Source organism: Pelecanus crispus, chromosome 6, assembly GCF_030463565.1.
Source record: "Pelecanus crispus isolate bPelCri1 chromosome 6, bPelCri1.pri, whole genome shotgun sequence".
Lineage (NCBI taxonomy): Eukaryota > Metazoa > Chordata > Aves > Pelecaniformes > Pelecanidae > Pelecanus > Pelecanus crispus.
The window spans coordinates 40,386,142-40,400,079 of NC_134648.1; the positions used below are offsets into that span (position 1 = coordinate 40,386,142).

The window sequence follows — 13,938 nt, forward strand, 5'->3', positions numbered from 1 at the left end:
GATACATGCAAGTATAAGCTAGCTATGCTGATTTCTCAGGTAGCCAACTACGGAACAACTAACTGTGGAAGAGAATACTGCCTACAGTGTCCTCCCAAACTTACCAGCTAAAGGTGCAGCAACGTGCTAACACGGCTCAGCCAGCCAGCTCAGAACTCAGGTAAATTTTACTCGTATTTTCTACGCCTGTCCGTGGATGCAGTTGTACCAAGTGATGGAGAAGGGGCAAATACGACTGCCCCTTTCGGTGTCTGCGTAGATTTTGACAAGGCTAATCAATGAAGCTGCAACCTCCAGGTCAAGTAAATTGAAGCATCTTAATTTGCTGATTTTTATCACAATTTAAATGTCAAACAGTACACTGGTGTAAATGTATTTTAATTGCTTTGCATTTGCATATTTTCATCCAATACAGATCTCTCTGAAGGCTCCAATCCCTGGACGAGACAGCGCTCAATCCTTGTTATTTACAGAATTTGTGATTGGCACTTTTGTAACATTTTGATTTTACTAGTCTCTATGCAGAACACTTATTTTCTGGATCTTTTAAAGCAAAGGCACGCAGTAGGCATATTTATTTGAACGTAGCCATTGTCTGATCCTATTCCAGGTACTGTCATGACTTTCTCCATTCCCATTGCACATTCTAATTCAACTTCAAAAAGAATATTTAGTTTAACCTCTGCTTGAAGAAATGAAATGGCGATCAGCTTCCTATCAAAACAAAGGAGGCCATATTCAAGCAGACTTCAATGGCACCTGCCTGGATGGTTAAAGTACTCAAGTGGCAGGCGCTGGGTGAGGAGCACAGGAACAAAGCACGGTCACTTCCCTAGGGAGTCTCTCAGTTTCCTCCTTAATGAACCTTTTTGCCAAACACAGTATTGCGAACCACTCTAAATCATGACCAAACTGCTGGCTTCTGCGAGCGTGCCGTTCTGCCTCCCCTTAGCCTTGCCTCCCCTCTGCCCCACAGGCTCCCGCCTCGCAGGGGCGCGCGTCAGAGCCCGGCGGCGCCTGCGTGACGCTGACAGGAGCGGCTCTTTTCCACCCGACATGGGCAGAAACCTGTGCTCGAAATCATCAGGAAACGGCAGGAGCCACCGCAAGCGTATTTACAAAGCACTTGAAGGCTGAGCGTCGAAGCACCCCGCCCCCCGGCTTTATCCCAGCCTCTCGCCTTTTCCAGCCTCCTGAACGGCAGCGCCGGGAGGGCGCGGCAGGTGGCGCTGCCGCCGCCCCGCTCCTCCGCGAGGCCTCTCTAGCGCTCCTCGCCCCGGAAGCGCTCCCCGCTCCGCTGCTCCTTGCGCGGAGGTGACTTCCGCTCGGCCTCCGCTGCAGGCGGCGGGGCGCTGGGCCTGGCCCGGGCTGAGAGCGGCGCGGCTCCACTCTGCTCGGCTCTACTCGGCCCTGCTCGGCCCAGCCCGTGTTAGGCGGCTTGGGTCGGCGTCGCCATGGCGGCGTCGGCGTCCTCGGCCCCGCCGAAGAAGATCGTGGCGCCCACCGTCTCGCAGATCAACGCGGAGTACGTGACCCAGGTAGGGCCGGCGGGGGAGCGGCCCGTGGGGGTCCCCGAGCCGCCTCTCCCGCGCCCGGAGCCGGGTGCTGGAAAGACCCTTCCGGCAGCTACGGCGCCTCGGTGTTTAAACAGGCTTTGCAGTGCGTGGGTGTTGGGGAAAGGGTCTTGTTTTGTCGTAAGTGAGGAGAGATTTAACGCCTGTGTTACATGCGAAAGAGTATGTGATCCCGACGCTTTCAGACTAGAGAGATTTACAAGAGCAGCACTGCAAAACAAATCAGGCGTGTTATAATACGTGAAAAGCTGCTGACCGTTTCTTGTAGCTGAGCACCTTAAGTGGTTTTATACAAGCGTTCATTTTTTGTGCTGGAAATGCTGCTTTCCTTCCTTTTCTACAGCATAGAGAAGTTTGAATAAAGTTGGTTAGGAACCTCTTGCTGCCTTTGCTCACAAGTTTTGGTGCAGTGATGGCTACAGCAAATAGGCTTAAAATATTGGACATTTATGTGTAGCCTCTAGTTCTTTGGGAAATTCTTCAATGGAAGTGTAATCATCTGCAGTCTTGGGTTTGCAGTCCCAGAAAGATCATGGTGTATTTTTTGCTAGAAGTAACTTAAGAGAAAAAAAATTGTTTATTATACAGTAGTCTGTGCATCTGAAACTTTTACAGAAAATTGCATCTCTGTTGGAAAAGGTTTAGGTGTAAAATCTTAAATGGTTGAAAAGCATTGCTGTGGGAAAACATAATTTTGCCACCTGTAGTTATTGTAAGCTGAAATTAAGTAAGATATTAGTGAAATAAAGATTGGAAATGGGATGTGTTATGGAGTTACTGTATCACTATGGCTGAAAATGTGTATATTTAACCTTTTTGTATTTTTCCTCCATACAGTTAGCAAATAAATACTGGGCTCCACATGTGAAGAAAAAGTTGTCTTTTGATTCGAAGGTAAATACTTCTACTGGAATCGTGTTGGGGTGTAAAAGAATGAGGATCAACCCTTTTCTGATGTGCCAACCACCAATGGCGCTTATTTTATATAAGAGTATAGGAGACTGCTTGGAAGGTCAACAGCTCCTTAACACACTGTAATTATTAATTGTTTGTTAGATATTTGTAGTTTATAAACATAGGCACTGTTATGAAGGTGTGCTATTTATTCAGTTTATTTTGTCCAAAAACTGATGAGAGTAGAAGTTTTTTGAGCATCTCCTTTGCAGTTAAAAGATGTTTGAGGAGGGGCTACTCTTAGAAATGAAAGGATGAAAGATGCAGGTGTTACTGAACTGTACTTCTTTCTAAAAGCTTCTTCAGAGAGTTTTGGTCAGACAACTTTAGTGCTGTTCTGGTGGATATGTGTGTTTTGAATGTTTAGAATTTGGCCTGATGTGTTTGGTTTTGTGCTGGTTTTCTGTAGTGTGAGGTTCTTAAATGTTAGGTTTCTTTCCCTCATGGGTATTTGGCCAAATCTCCCTTTACAGCCTCAGTTTACTCGCTCTCTGTAGTATTTGTGATAGTATTTGGATTGTTAGAACTAGGATGTGCATAAGCAGCTGAGTTGCATCTCTGTGTCGTGTGACGTCAAAGTGTGCCTCTTGCAGCAGATAGTGCAGACTCTTTCATTCCTGTTGGAAAAACTAGGTAAAAGTGTCAGGATTTGGTTAAATGTCAGTTAAAAGAAACAACAGTGACAACAGATGACTGAGTTGATGCAGACTTGACTCTTGAAGGCTGTTCTTCAAATTCGACAGTAAGCCAAAGATTAACAATAAAAAGGTTTGCATATCTGTTTGACTTTTTTTATATAAAAAATCTTGGTGGCATGTAGGTTATTCCTTCAGAATAACTTGAATGAAGGTCCTATCGGTTCTCTATCATTGTGTGCTTTCTCCTAAGTTGATTCACTTTCTTTGTGAGAATGTATGTCTATGAAGCTTTTGGACTCTTCAGAGCTGAATCGTAATTGTTACGACATTTTTGTTCAAACAGCAGTAAGCACAGAGTAACTAATCCAGAGTAACTTTGAGTGCATAAGACATCTTAATGTGTTTTTAATGAGTTTATGAAATATATAAAATTCTTAACTCTTTTTTTGAAATATTCTTTCCCATAGGTTATTGAAGACGTGTATACAAAAGAAATTGTCAGGTCAAAGTAAGTACACTAGTCACTTTCACTTATAGACAAGCATTCCAACATTATCTGTACCGAAGTGGTTTCTAATGTTTCATAGAATATTTTAAAATGCATTAACATGTTGAAAGCAGATGAAAATGACTTGAGTGCATTTGAGTCATTTAATCATTATGGGATTTCAAAATCTGAATGTGGCAAAAAGAAAGTTCATGAGCTCATAAACCTTAAACGTGATGGTTGGACATAGTATGGTTTGGTTCCTTGATCTGGTACTGTCTTGTGTTTTATGTTGTTTTTGTTGTGATGATTATAGAAGTCTGGTGCCTTTTTTTGTCACTAAGGTATGTAAAGAAAAAAAAATCATTTGAAGAGTGTGCTGCCTCTAGCTTTTTGCTCTTTCCCTAATTATTGTTACCAGGTTGATAAAGGGCAAGTGTCATTTCAGTGAATTGTAATGTTAGATGGGGGAGACAAAGAAATCAAGATAAACTGCATTCTACAACTGTGTGTACAGTAAAGAGCAGTAACCATAGCAGTTTGGAGCTCTTCAGGGGAAGTTTGAGCTCTGGAGAGAATTCTGTTTATGATTCCTTTATGAAACTAATCTAAGAATTGCTATACAGGATCAGAGCAAGCTTCCATTTCCAGTCACTAGGAAGAGACACCATTACCAACTGATTAAATATATAGTCACAGTTTTCCAGAAGACAGTGTCAGCTTGTAGCAGTTTAGGTCTTCAAGGCTGTTGGAAGCGGTGTCTTCATATTTAAAAGACCTAGATGTGGTTTTTTTTTTTTAAATGAAAATTTGATTGCTTAATGAACCTGCATGACTTTAGCTTCCACACTGTTACAGCAGTTGCTTCTGCATTCAAGTGGTTGCTTTTGCATGGTAATGGGGGGGGCAGAAATAATTCCTAGATGTTTCTGCAGGTTTTGTTATATAACAAAATAGGGGAAAATATAGCCATTTTCCATGCAGCTAAGTTGTTTATGGGAGGCTTTCTTTCCTGTGTTAATTGATTACTTTCTCCTTTTTAGGTTTGCTATTAGAAAGATAATGCTTCTTGAATTCAGGTAAGCTAATTGGAATGAAATTTTAAGTTGTTTTTTCATAGGAATCCATAAAGATGAGAAACAAATAAGGGCAGTTTGAAGGTAGTATACCTATTTGTTCCTACTTACTAAAGCCTTGAATTGTGTACCTAGGAAAATTGAGGAGAGCTTAATTTGAGGAGGAAGTAATTTGAAAAGCATAAGTAACATATCAGAGTATCTTGTTTTAGGATTCTGAATTTCTAATATAAGTGAAGCACCAAAGAAGAGAGTGTGAATGAAAGAGGTGAAAAACTTGGGTCTGTTATTTGGAATGTGTCATTAAACCTTAAATTAGAACTTAACAGAAGTCAGAGGAAGTTTTTGGATTAAGTCTCTTACTGCGAGGGTAAAAATGAATGGTGCTGCAGTAGCATCAGTAACATTTTTTTTCACTTGAAAAGAAATGAAAGATTCTTAGAACATTCTTATAGCTACTTCAGACTTTCCTGGAAGAACTTCTAAAGCATGTCTAAAATGATGTAAAATAAATATTTGCAGTATTTACATATTTAGAAACACAATGTTTAGTGTTCTGTTTGGCTGTGTTTTATCTCTCAAATCTAACGAGCAGATAGAATGAGATGGGTTTTGGTTGAGATACATATTTCAGCCTTTTCAAACAAAGAATCTAAGTAGTACCACTAACTAGAAAAGTAGGACAAACTTCCCTGTTTCCTGCTTCTTTATTTGACACTAACAAATGGCATGCTGGTAGCATGACTTCTGGAATTTGTATGCCAGCAGTACCATGGAGTTAGAGGTTTTTAGCCTTTCTGTGAACATTCTTAATGTTAGCAGCCTGTAATGTAACTTTAGTACTTTCTGGTCTATAGCCCCATCTACTGCCATTTGTCCTGTAAGTTCTTTTCTCTCTTTTCTTCCCCTCACCTCCCCATCCGTCTGTCAAACTCTCCTGTCTTCACACACATGAGGTTTTCCTGTCCTTCATTCTTGCCCACATACGTTTATCCTCAATTGGGGGCATAATAGTATTTTTACTAAAACGTATTGAAGTTTATTGGAATTCCTGGGAGAAATGAAGTATGGAGTTCTGTGGATTTTGTGGGGTTTTTTTCCCCTTCCTGTTGGCAGACCCAAGCTCTTGGGAAGCAGTGTGTATTCCATTTTGTATATGCCTATGAAGTTATCTTTCTGTCTGAAGCTGCGTATTCTGGCTGAGCTTCCAGGAAGAAGTCCCTGTCTGACCATTACTGAGACTTTTGCTCCTGGTTACGTACGACTTCTCACTGCCTTTTTTCCCTACTGTCTCTGGTACTCGTCTTGTGTGAAATTACTGAAGTAGCTTACTATAAGGCATCAGAAAAGTAAGCTGTGGAAAAAAGTAAATAGGTAAAACTGAGTTGCTCATGAGGGGCCAAATGAATGTTAGAGCTGACATTAAGAGAAAGGAATGAATGAGCAGCTTGTTTAGGAATCAACAAGACTTTCCACTTTCTGGTGGCAGTTGTTCAAGTAGCACAAGGTGCAAGTGCACTGTTAAATATGATGGATTTAGGGATTGCATCCTCAGGAGTAACTGTCCTGCATAGTCTCAAGAGGAATTTAAAGGAGGGAGACAGTTGTTTGTCCAAATAGCCTCTCATCTCTGCGATCTAATTTTAAGAGTTTCTTCTGTGAGAAATGTGCCATATTAATGAAGAAGAAATGCTCATTGCTGGGAAGCTGCTATTTTCCAGTGTCCACTAATTTTTTGACCTTCTTGAAAACACTTGATCACTCACGTAATACTCAACGCTTTGTTTTAGTTGCACTGTAATGTAATATTTTTATTGCCTTTATATGATTGCAAGCGTAAAATGTCTCTAGATGATTCCTGATTTTTTATAAAAAAGGGTATTTAGTAATACAAATACTGTTATACAGTAGTTGTCCTTTGCATCTTGTGCTAGGAAATGCTGCATGTGACATTCTTTAGACAAGTGAAGTTTTTTCTTTTTTTTCCTCTTTTTGGAAAATCAGCATGAATTCATGTTCTTACTTTGTATTGAGCTGTTACATTACTTGTTACATTTGAAAACCCTCTGGCGAATGTGTCTTCCTGATAAGAAACTCATCTGTCTCTTGTAGCAGTTACTGAATCTAACAAGTTTTGCTGCAGTGACCTAGATGAGAGGTGACTTCAGGAACTACTTGCAAACTATAAAGATGGCTTTAAGGAGAAGGAGGAAAAAAGCCCCTGTGGATAATTGCTCTTTCAAATGAGCGACAGATTATGTGGGTGGCAGCAACTAATGAAATATTCTTTGTCTCTTCACAGCCAGTACCTTGAAAATTATCTGTGGATTAATTATTCTCCAAAGGTGTCCAGTAAGGCATATTTAATGTCAATCTGCTGTATGGTGAATGAGAAGTTCAGAGAGAATGTCCCTGCGTGGGAGGTAACCAATTTCAATTACAGCTAGAATTAACTTTGATCTATAAGTTGCAGCTTTTGTGGTGTGCTCACTTACACTGACAGAAGGAAGCAAAGCTTGTAGTGTACACTATATTCAGCTGGAATGTCTCATATGGTGTTTTAAAGTGGGTGTTCTTTTCAGAGAAAGCAATGGACAGATGAAAAATCACCTAATTCCTTCTGGTGTATAAGTCCTTTGTTCTACTGTGTGATGCCTTTACATCATCATCATCATTTTCTTTTTTGGCACGTTACAAAAGTCTGGCATTTGCAGATATTGAAAGGAAAAAGGATTTTTACATCTGTGGATATAAGAAGGCACCACTGGAAGTCTAACGTTTTATCCAATAGTGTCTTGCTTAAAACCTGTGAATATGGTTTTGTAGCTTTTCTGCATGAAATTTTATACTAAGATAATCTCTTATTCTGCTTCTACGTGTACTGTTTTTTGTAATATAGGTTCAGAAATAATTTAGTGTTTCTACAAACAGTCCAGTTCTCACAGGCCACCTCAACAACATGAGCCTAGTTAGAAATTCTATGCAAGCATTATTTCAGAAGCACACTTACTCCGATAATAGTGCCATTACTTCAGTGCTGGCAAAGCACAAAGGATTAATAACTTGCACGTACGATGTCTGTGCCTTTTCTTGTTTGGGCATTGGTACTAGAAGCAAAATGACAGGTGCATGTTACTTTCCAAGCAGCTTAGATAAATCTGTTATTTGGTACGTGGCTGCCCTTGTAAAGAAACGGTTTTATCTCCACAGTTACTTGGTTTATCTTTTTCTGGCTGAGATAAAGCTGTGGAATTCCCATTCAGCTAATTAATCTCTGGTGGTTTTTACCTGCTCACTTTTTGCACATCACTAAACAGCTGCATAGTTTCCACCAAAATCTACCAATTCTCTTCTAACGTGCGTCATTTTGCAGTAATTCTGTGCAATTACCAGTTGTGCATTCCCACAGCACAACCCACTCCACTTGTGCTTCTTGTTCAGTTTGTCCTATGTGTCACCTGTGTTAGACAACGCAGAAGGCAGGAGTCCCACTAAGAGCATTCCCATAGTGTGAGGTTCCCTGATCAGGAGGATATCATTAGTCTGTTTTGTTGGTGCTGCCTGGTCAGGATAAATGAGAAAGAGAAAAACTAATCCTTCCTTTTATAGATCTAAATGGATTTAGAGAACTTAGGCTATGTTATGTGAATGAAGATTGAAATGATTTGTATCAACTTGACTCAAAATCAACTTCCTCTTCTATTCCTAGACATTCAAAAAAAAGCCAGAACACTTCCCCTTTTTTTTCAAGTGCATATTGGAAGCATCGCTGGTTGAAAATGACAGTGAATACTCCCTGCATGAACAGACAGTCCTGCTGCTTTTCCTTGATCACTGCTTCAATAGTTTGGTATGTTAAAAGTAACTAATACTTCCAGTGTGTTTATGCTGTTCTGTGTTAATAGTTTAGTTTGAGCAATTTCTTCTTATGAGACAGATGAAGCAAAATTCCCATTTAAGGAAGATGACGGTACCGGAGGGTTTTTACCCCTCTTTTTGACTCTTGCTGTATCTCTCTCATCACATTTGCTTTTCTGTGACACAGGATCATAAAAGAGACTTGAAAATGGAGGATTGGCACTTATTGCAATTTAAAGGCGTATATTCAGACTTATATTTAAAATGGTGCTTAAAAAAAAAATCTATTTATATTTGAAAAGGTGCTTTACACTTAAAAGCAGATTTCTTACTGCTGTGCTCTTTTTAGTTTGGCTGGGAAATTGCACAAAATTATTTCCATTAACTATTGAGAAAGACAGTAATTTCTTCACTTTTGAAAACAGGTTTAGATAGTATTTCTACCTGCACTTCTTGAGTTAGTTTTTAAAAAACATTGGACCAAGTTGTGTTCTCAATCTATAGTAAAAACACAGTTATAGATCCTAATTAGCAAGTGTGGAGAATAATTTAGAATTATCTGTTACATAAAACAGTACGCTGTTACCTCTCTTTCTACTGGGCTTTTTCTTTACTTACATTGCACACAGGATGTATCAGTCAAAATCAGGGTCTGCACAAGTAAAGAACAAAATTATGTCTCTCAGACAAAACAATTTAGAAAGTATATGATTTGATTTTGGAATTAGGAATGATTATGGGAGCCAGTAATCATCCTGAACCTTATGTGTATAGTTTACTGAGGTAGTATTTTTCTGTAGTGGCTGTGGTACAACAGATCTTCATTTTAAAGGACGGTTTGATAGGGACTATATGGAATCCTGCTTGGAGAGCATGTTTTTCATATAACATGATACGGAAGCCAGGAGAAAAGCGCTTGTAAAAGCATACTGCTATTAGAAGCCGCACTTCTTTGTGAAATGCGGAACAGGATAGTCGCAGTAGTGTTTTAAGTAAGGAGCACTGAAGTGTGAAGTTTCAGAATGCTGAGAATGGAGTATTTGTCCATGAAGACATATTTAAGATGTTAATGGAAGTTTTTCAGTAGTTTAGGAAAGAAAGAAAACTTTGTGGATCCAGATCACAGGCAGAGTTGGAGAGAGAACATTTGAAACAACAGTTTCAAAAGTAACAGTTGAAGTTACATGAATTATAGAGAAAATTAGTTATTTCAGATAATGGGAAGAGTGTAGGTGAAGTGGGAAAAACTTGATAAATGAAGGGCTTTAGGAGAGAAAGAATAGAGTAAAAACAAATAGAGAAAGCACAGTAAGAAAATTCAGTTCAAGAACAAGACATGACAGACGGAGGAACATCAGTTCTCATCAGCTTCTATGCTAAAAATACTTACATGGATGGGGCCCCTGCTGAAGTATTAAGAACTGACAGAATCCATGAAAAGAACCTAAAATGCGAAAATTATCAACAGTTTTAAGTGTTACTGTGTAGGGCTGTCATGCAGTGTCCTGTTAGGAAATTGTGAAATCTAATACAACAACATATATATTTTTGTCAGATGGTGATGTACATTGATGTATTTTGTAAGACAGGCACATCAGAAAATGTAAGAATTAAAAAAAAAAAAAAAATTTCTGTCTGTACCTTTCTAACAGGAAGTGGATTTGATCAGAGCTCAGGTGCAGCAGCTCATTTCCTTACCAATGTGGATGGCTCTACAACCTGTAAGCATAACACTGTGAACTGGCAAAGCAGTCTTCTAGGCATTATCCAAGTCCTGTAAAGTGAATTTTTATGGAATACTGTTACAGAATTCTAATATTTAAAGCTGTCTGCATTGCTATGGAATTATATTTTTTGTGTGCTTGGTAAAATTATCTTTATTGTTTGTTGCAAATGTCTATGTAATTGTAATTATTAATTAACTATGTAATTTTTCATGAAACTAAACCTTGTTGCTTATAGTTTCTTCAAGCTGTAATTTGTAGACAAGGCCATGAGATCACAGGGACTGGGGAATGGAGCTGACAACTAGCCATGGCTAGACTCTCTCTAGCAGTACTATATTCTTGTTTTACAGTGATAGTTACTGGGATTAGTCTGAGACAGCTATTTATTTCTGTTTGTTATATATTTTTTTCTTTTTTAATAAGACGACTGGATTGTATTTTTATCTCTCATGAAAACAAGGATTCTTGGTGACTGAATAACATTTTAACATTTCAGAAACGGCTGGAACAAGAACTAAAAAGGACACCAAAACTAAGAAAATTCTGGAATCTAATTAAGAAAAATGATGAGAAAATGGATGAGGAGACAAGAATGCGGTATGTTACAGAAACCTTTTTTCCTGTTAAATCCAAAGCCCTTAACCTATTCATTGTGCTTCTGCTAAAATAAATTGTTTCAATTAAAAAATGTGTTTTTTAAAAAAACCTGTGAAGATGGCAAATATGGATTGATCATATGTGGTCTCCTGGAAACTATTTTGTTTTCCAGTAGTCTTTATGCAAAATACTGTTACAAAACTCTAATATTTTATTTGATCATTGAATGTGTGATACCAAATCTTAAGAGCTATAGCATGAAAGCCATAAGAGAATATTCATGCAGTTACTTGTATTTTTTCATGACCTTTAGCAAATGTTTAGCTCTTAAGCATATAGCTTATGCAAGTATTTGAATAAATTTGTGTGTATCTCACCAAAGTTAAACGTTCCAATACTTTTGTGTTGCAATGTGGTAAGGTGTGGGTGGTGACATGCTTCTCTGACTCAGTAGAACATGGGTTGTTAATCAGTTCTGTGCCTAAAATGTAGACTCTGCTAATCTGTTTGCCTGAGTGCAGAGAGAAAGTTTATCATCTAAACAGTTTAGGTGTGTTTCAAAGCAACCTGCTGCCTATATAAATTTTAAAGCAGCTAACTTCGTATTAGTGAAAGACATGATGTTCTCCTAGTCTGCATTCAAGGAATATTAATGCTTTTGTCGTATGTCTGATTTTAGAGCACATCGGGAGAGAAGATTTCTTTCACAGCTCATTCAGAAATTCATTTCTGTGCTAAAATCAATACCTGTCTCAGGTAACTGTGGTTCTTATGTTACTTTGTTATCTGGTAATCTGTCTTAAATTATTTTCTGTTGCTGAAGCAGCTACTCTTTAGGATACAAACCTGAGGCTGGAGACCTTATCTGGGTGGGTTTTAGTGAAATCCATCCCTGTCTGCATGGATTTCATGTCAAAATTAGTATTGAAATCTGTATATGCTTTAAAAATGAAATAGCAGCAAGCTACTTTAAACCTTTTCTTCTGTTCAGTGTGGACTTAATAAAAATAATATTTCTGGGCACTGATATTCTTTATTGCATGCTTACAGCCTTCTTACAGCATTAAAGCATTTCATACATACTTAGATGCCTTGTTAAACAGGTGGTATAAATGCATATCATAAGGGTCTATTCTGTCAGTACTGTTGATTTAGGGTAAGAACAAAAGCCTAAGTGAAGTGAAATTCTGTAAGATTTGACTGCTCTTGATTTATAAGTCATTGTGACAAGCAAAATTATATGCTTGCCTGATTTAGAAAGGAAAAGTGTTTGTACAGGAAGGTGTTAGCCTTTTGACAAAAAAGGCTTATTATGCTTTAAGTACAGCACAATTTGGGTGAAATCACTCCCCAGAGTTCTGCTTTTGCTCTTAAACTCTTAGCAAACTTCAGCTCTTAACTGAGCTGTAAGGGGAAATTCTGTATATTGTAGCTTCCTTGAAAAGGATACCTGTCCCCTCTGTTTTCCCAATTACGTAAGACCTGTTTTAGGAAGACTTACATTAACAGTTCTTTGGAGGCTTTACGAAGTAGATATTCATTAAAGCAGGTTTCATGTTGTGTTTTGACATGATTCTAAAAACGTCTTAGTAGTCACCACAGAGTACTTTTGAATATTGTCATGGCCCTTTGCACACACCTTGATTGCAGCTATTAAATAGGTATTTTTGAGTACCGGAAGTTAAAAGTTCTTAAGAAGCTTAGTGGGCCATTGGTATCGTGTGGAAGTGTGCATTTTTGTATGTCACGTTGGTTGTTTTTTTCAGAGTGGCTAAAATCATTCCTGCAACTCTGCTTCCATTACTTTCTTATATCCAAAAATTTTCTGGTTTGCAATGAAAGAAAGGATTGTTTCAGAAAAAGAGAAGAATGTGCTAGTTAACTTTTTAATCTTGTTAAAAGATAATACTGGTATATTAGTAGCATTTATTAAATTTTTAAAGAATAGTTCAAGTACAAATATATTGTGGTGTGGATCAATTGCAAAAAAAAATTTTTATTTTTCTCTCTAGGTCCTATTTCTGTGGATAAAGTTCATTATTGTGAGAGGTTCATTGAACTCATGCTAGATCTTGAGGTAAGTTACTAAATTGTTTCAACCTGTTTCCAGGTGTACTTTTCCAGGTTTTAAATGTGTAAAGTCATTATTACAGCCTTATAACCACCTGGCAACTGGAATGCCACGGTTGTGCATTTGGTTGCTTAATAGTGGTTTTCCATCTGTGTCCAGGTTTTGGCTGGGACAAAGTTAGTTTTCTTTCTAGTAGCTGGCGTAGTGCTGTGTTTTGGATTTAGGATGAGAATAATGTTGGTAACACACTGATGTCTTAGTTACCGCTGAGCAGTGCTTACACAGAGTTAGGCTTTTTCCTGATTCTCGGACCACCCCACCAGCAAGTAGGCTGGTAGTGCACAAGAAGTTCAGAGGGGACACAGCTGGGCCAGCTGACCCCAACTGACCAAAGGGATATTCCATACCATATGATGTCATGCTCAGCATACAAACTAGGGGAAAAGCTGGCCAGGGGTCTGCTGCTCAGGGGCTGGCTGGGTATCAGTCCGCGGGTGGTGAGCAATTGCATTGTGCATCACTTGTTTTGTATATTCTTTTATCATTATTATTATTTTCCCTTTCTTTTCTGTGCTATTAGATTGTCTTTCTCTCAACCCACAAGTTTTACCATTGTGTGTTGGGTTTTTTTGGGTTGGTTTTGGGTTTTTTTTTTCCCCAATTCTCTCTCCCATCCCACTGGGTGGGAGGGAGTGAGTGGCTTTGTGGTGTTTAGCTGCCTGCCGGATTAAACCACAACAGTCTGTAAATACGAGGTTGTAGCAGTGCATCCATATTGGGAACTGACTAGTAATGTTTATAAACCAGATGAACTGTTAGAGAAAGCTAGGATCCTAAATTGCTCAGTGAAGACGACTTTATTAATTGGAGGAGTGGTAACAGTTCTGGCAATTGATGAAAATGTGTGACGCTTTAATCTGCTAGGAATAACCCAGAAGTATTCTTCGCAGTGCATA

The 13,938-nt window shown here is 38.7% G+C and overlaps 1 protein-coding gene across 1 annotated transcript in view; it reads left to right on the forward strand.

Annotated features, from left to right (window-relative positions):
• Positions 1–1,454: 1,454 nt before the first annotated feature.
• Positions 1,455–13,938, forward strand: part of AQR (aquarius intron-binding spliceosomal factor) — a 61,093-nt gene continuing 48,609 nt past the window's right edge. Inside the window, exons 1-10 of the mRNA XM_075712394.1 lie at positions 1,455–1,538; positions 2,412–2,468; positions 3,634–3,674; positions 4,697–4,732; positions 7,032–7,152; positions 8,439–8,579; positions 10,240–10,308; positions 10,811–10,911; positions 11,591–11,667; positions 12,924–12,988. Of these exons, the coding sequence (XP_075568509.1) occupies positions 1,455–1,538; positions 2,412–2,468; positions 3,634–3,674; positions 4,697–4,732; positions 7,032–7,152; positions 8,439–8,579; positions 10,240–10,308; positions 10,811–10,911; positions 11,591–11,667; positions 12,924–12,988 (792 nt within the window). The remainder of the gene's footprint in view (positions 1,539–2,411; positions 2,469–3,633; positions 3,675–4,696; positions 4,733–7,031; positions 7,153–8,438; positions 8,580–10,239; positions 10,309–10,810; positions 10,912–11,590; positions 11,668–12,923; positions 12,989–13,938) is intronic.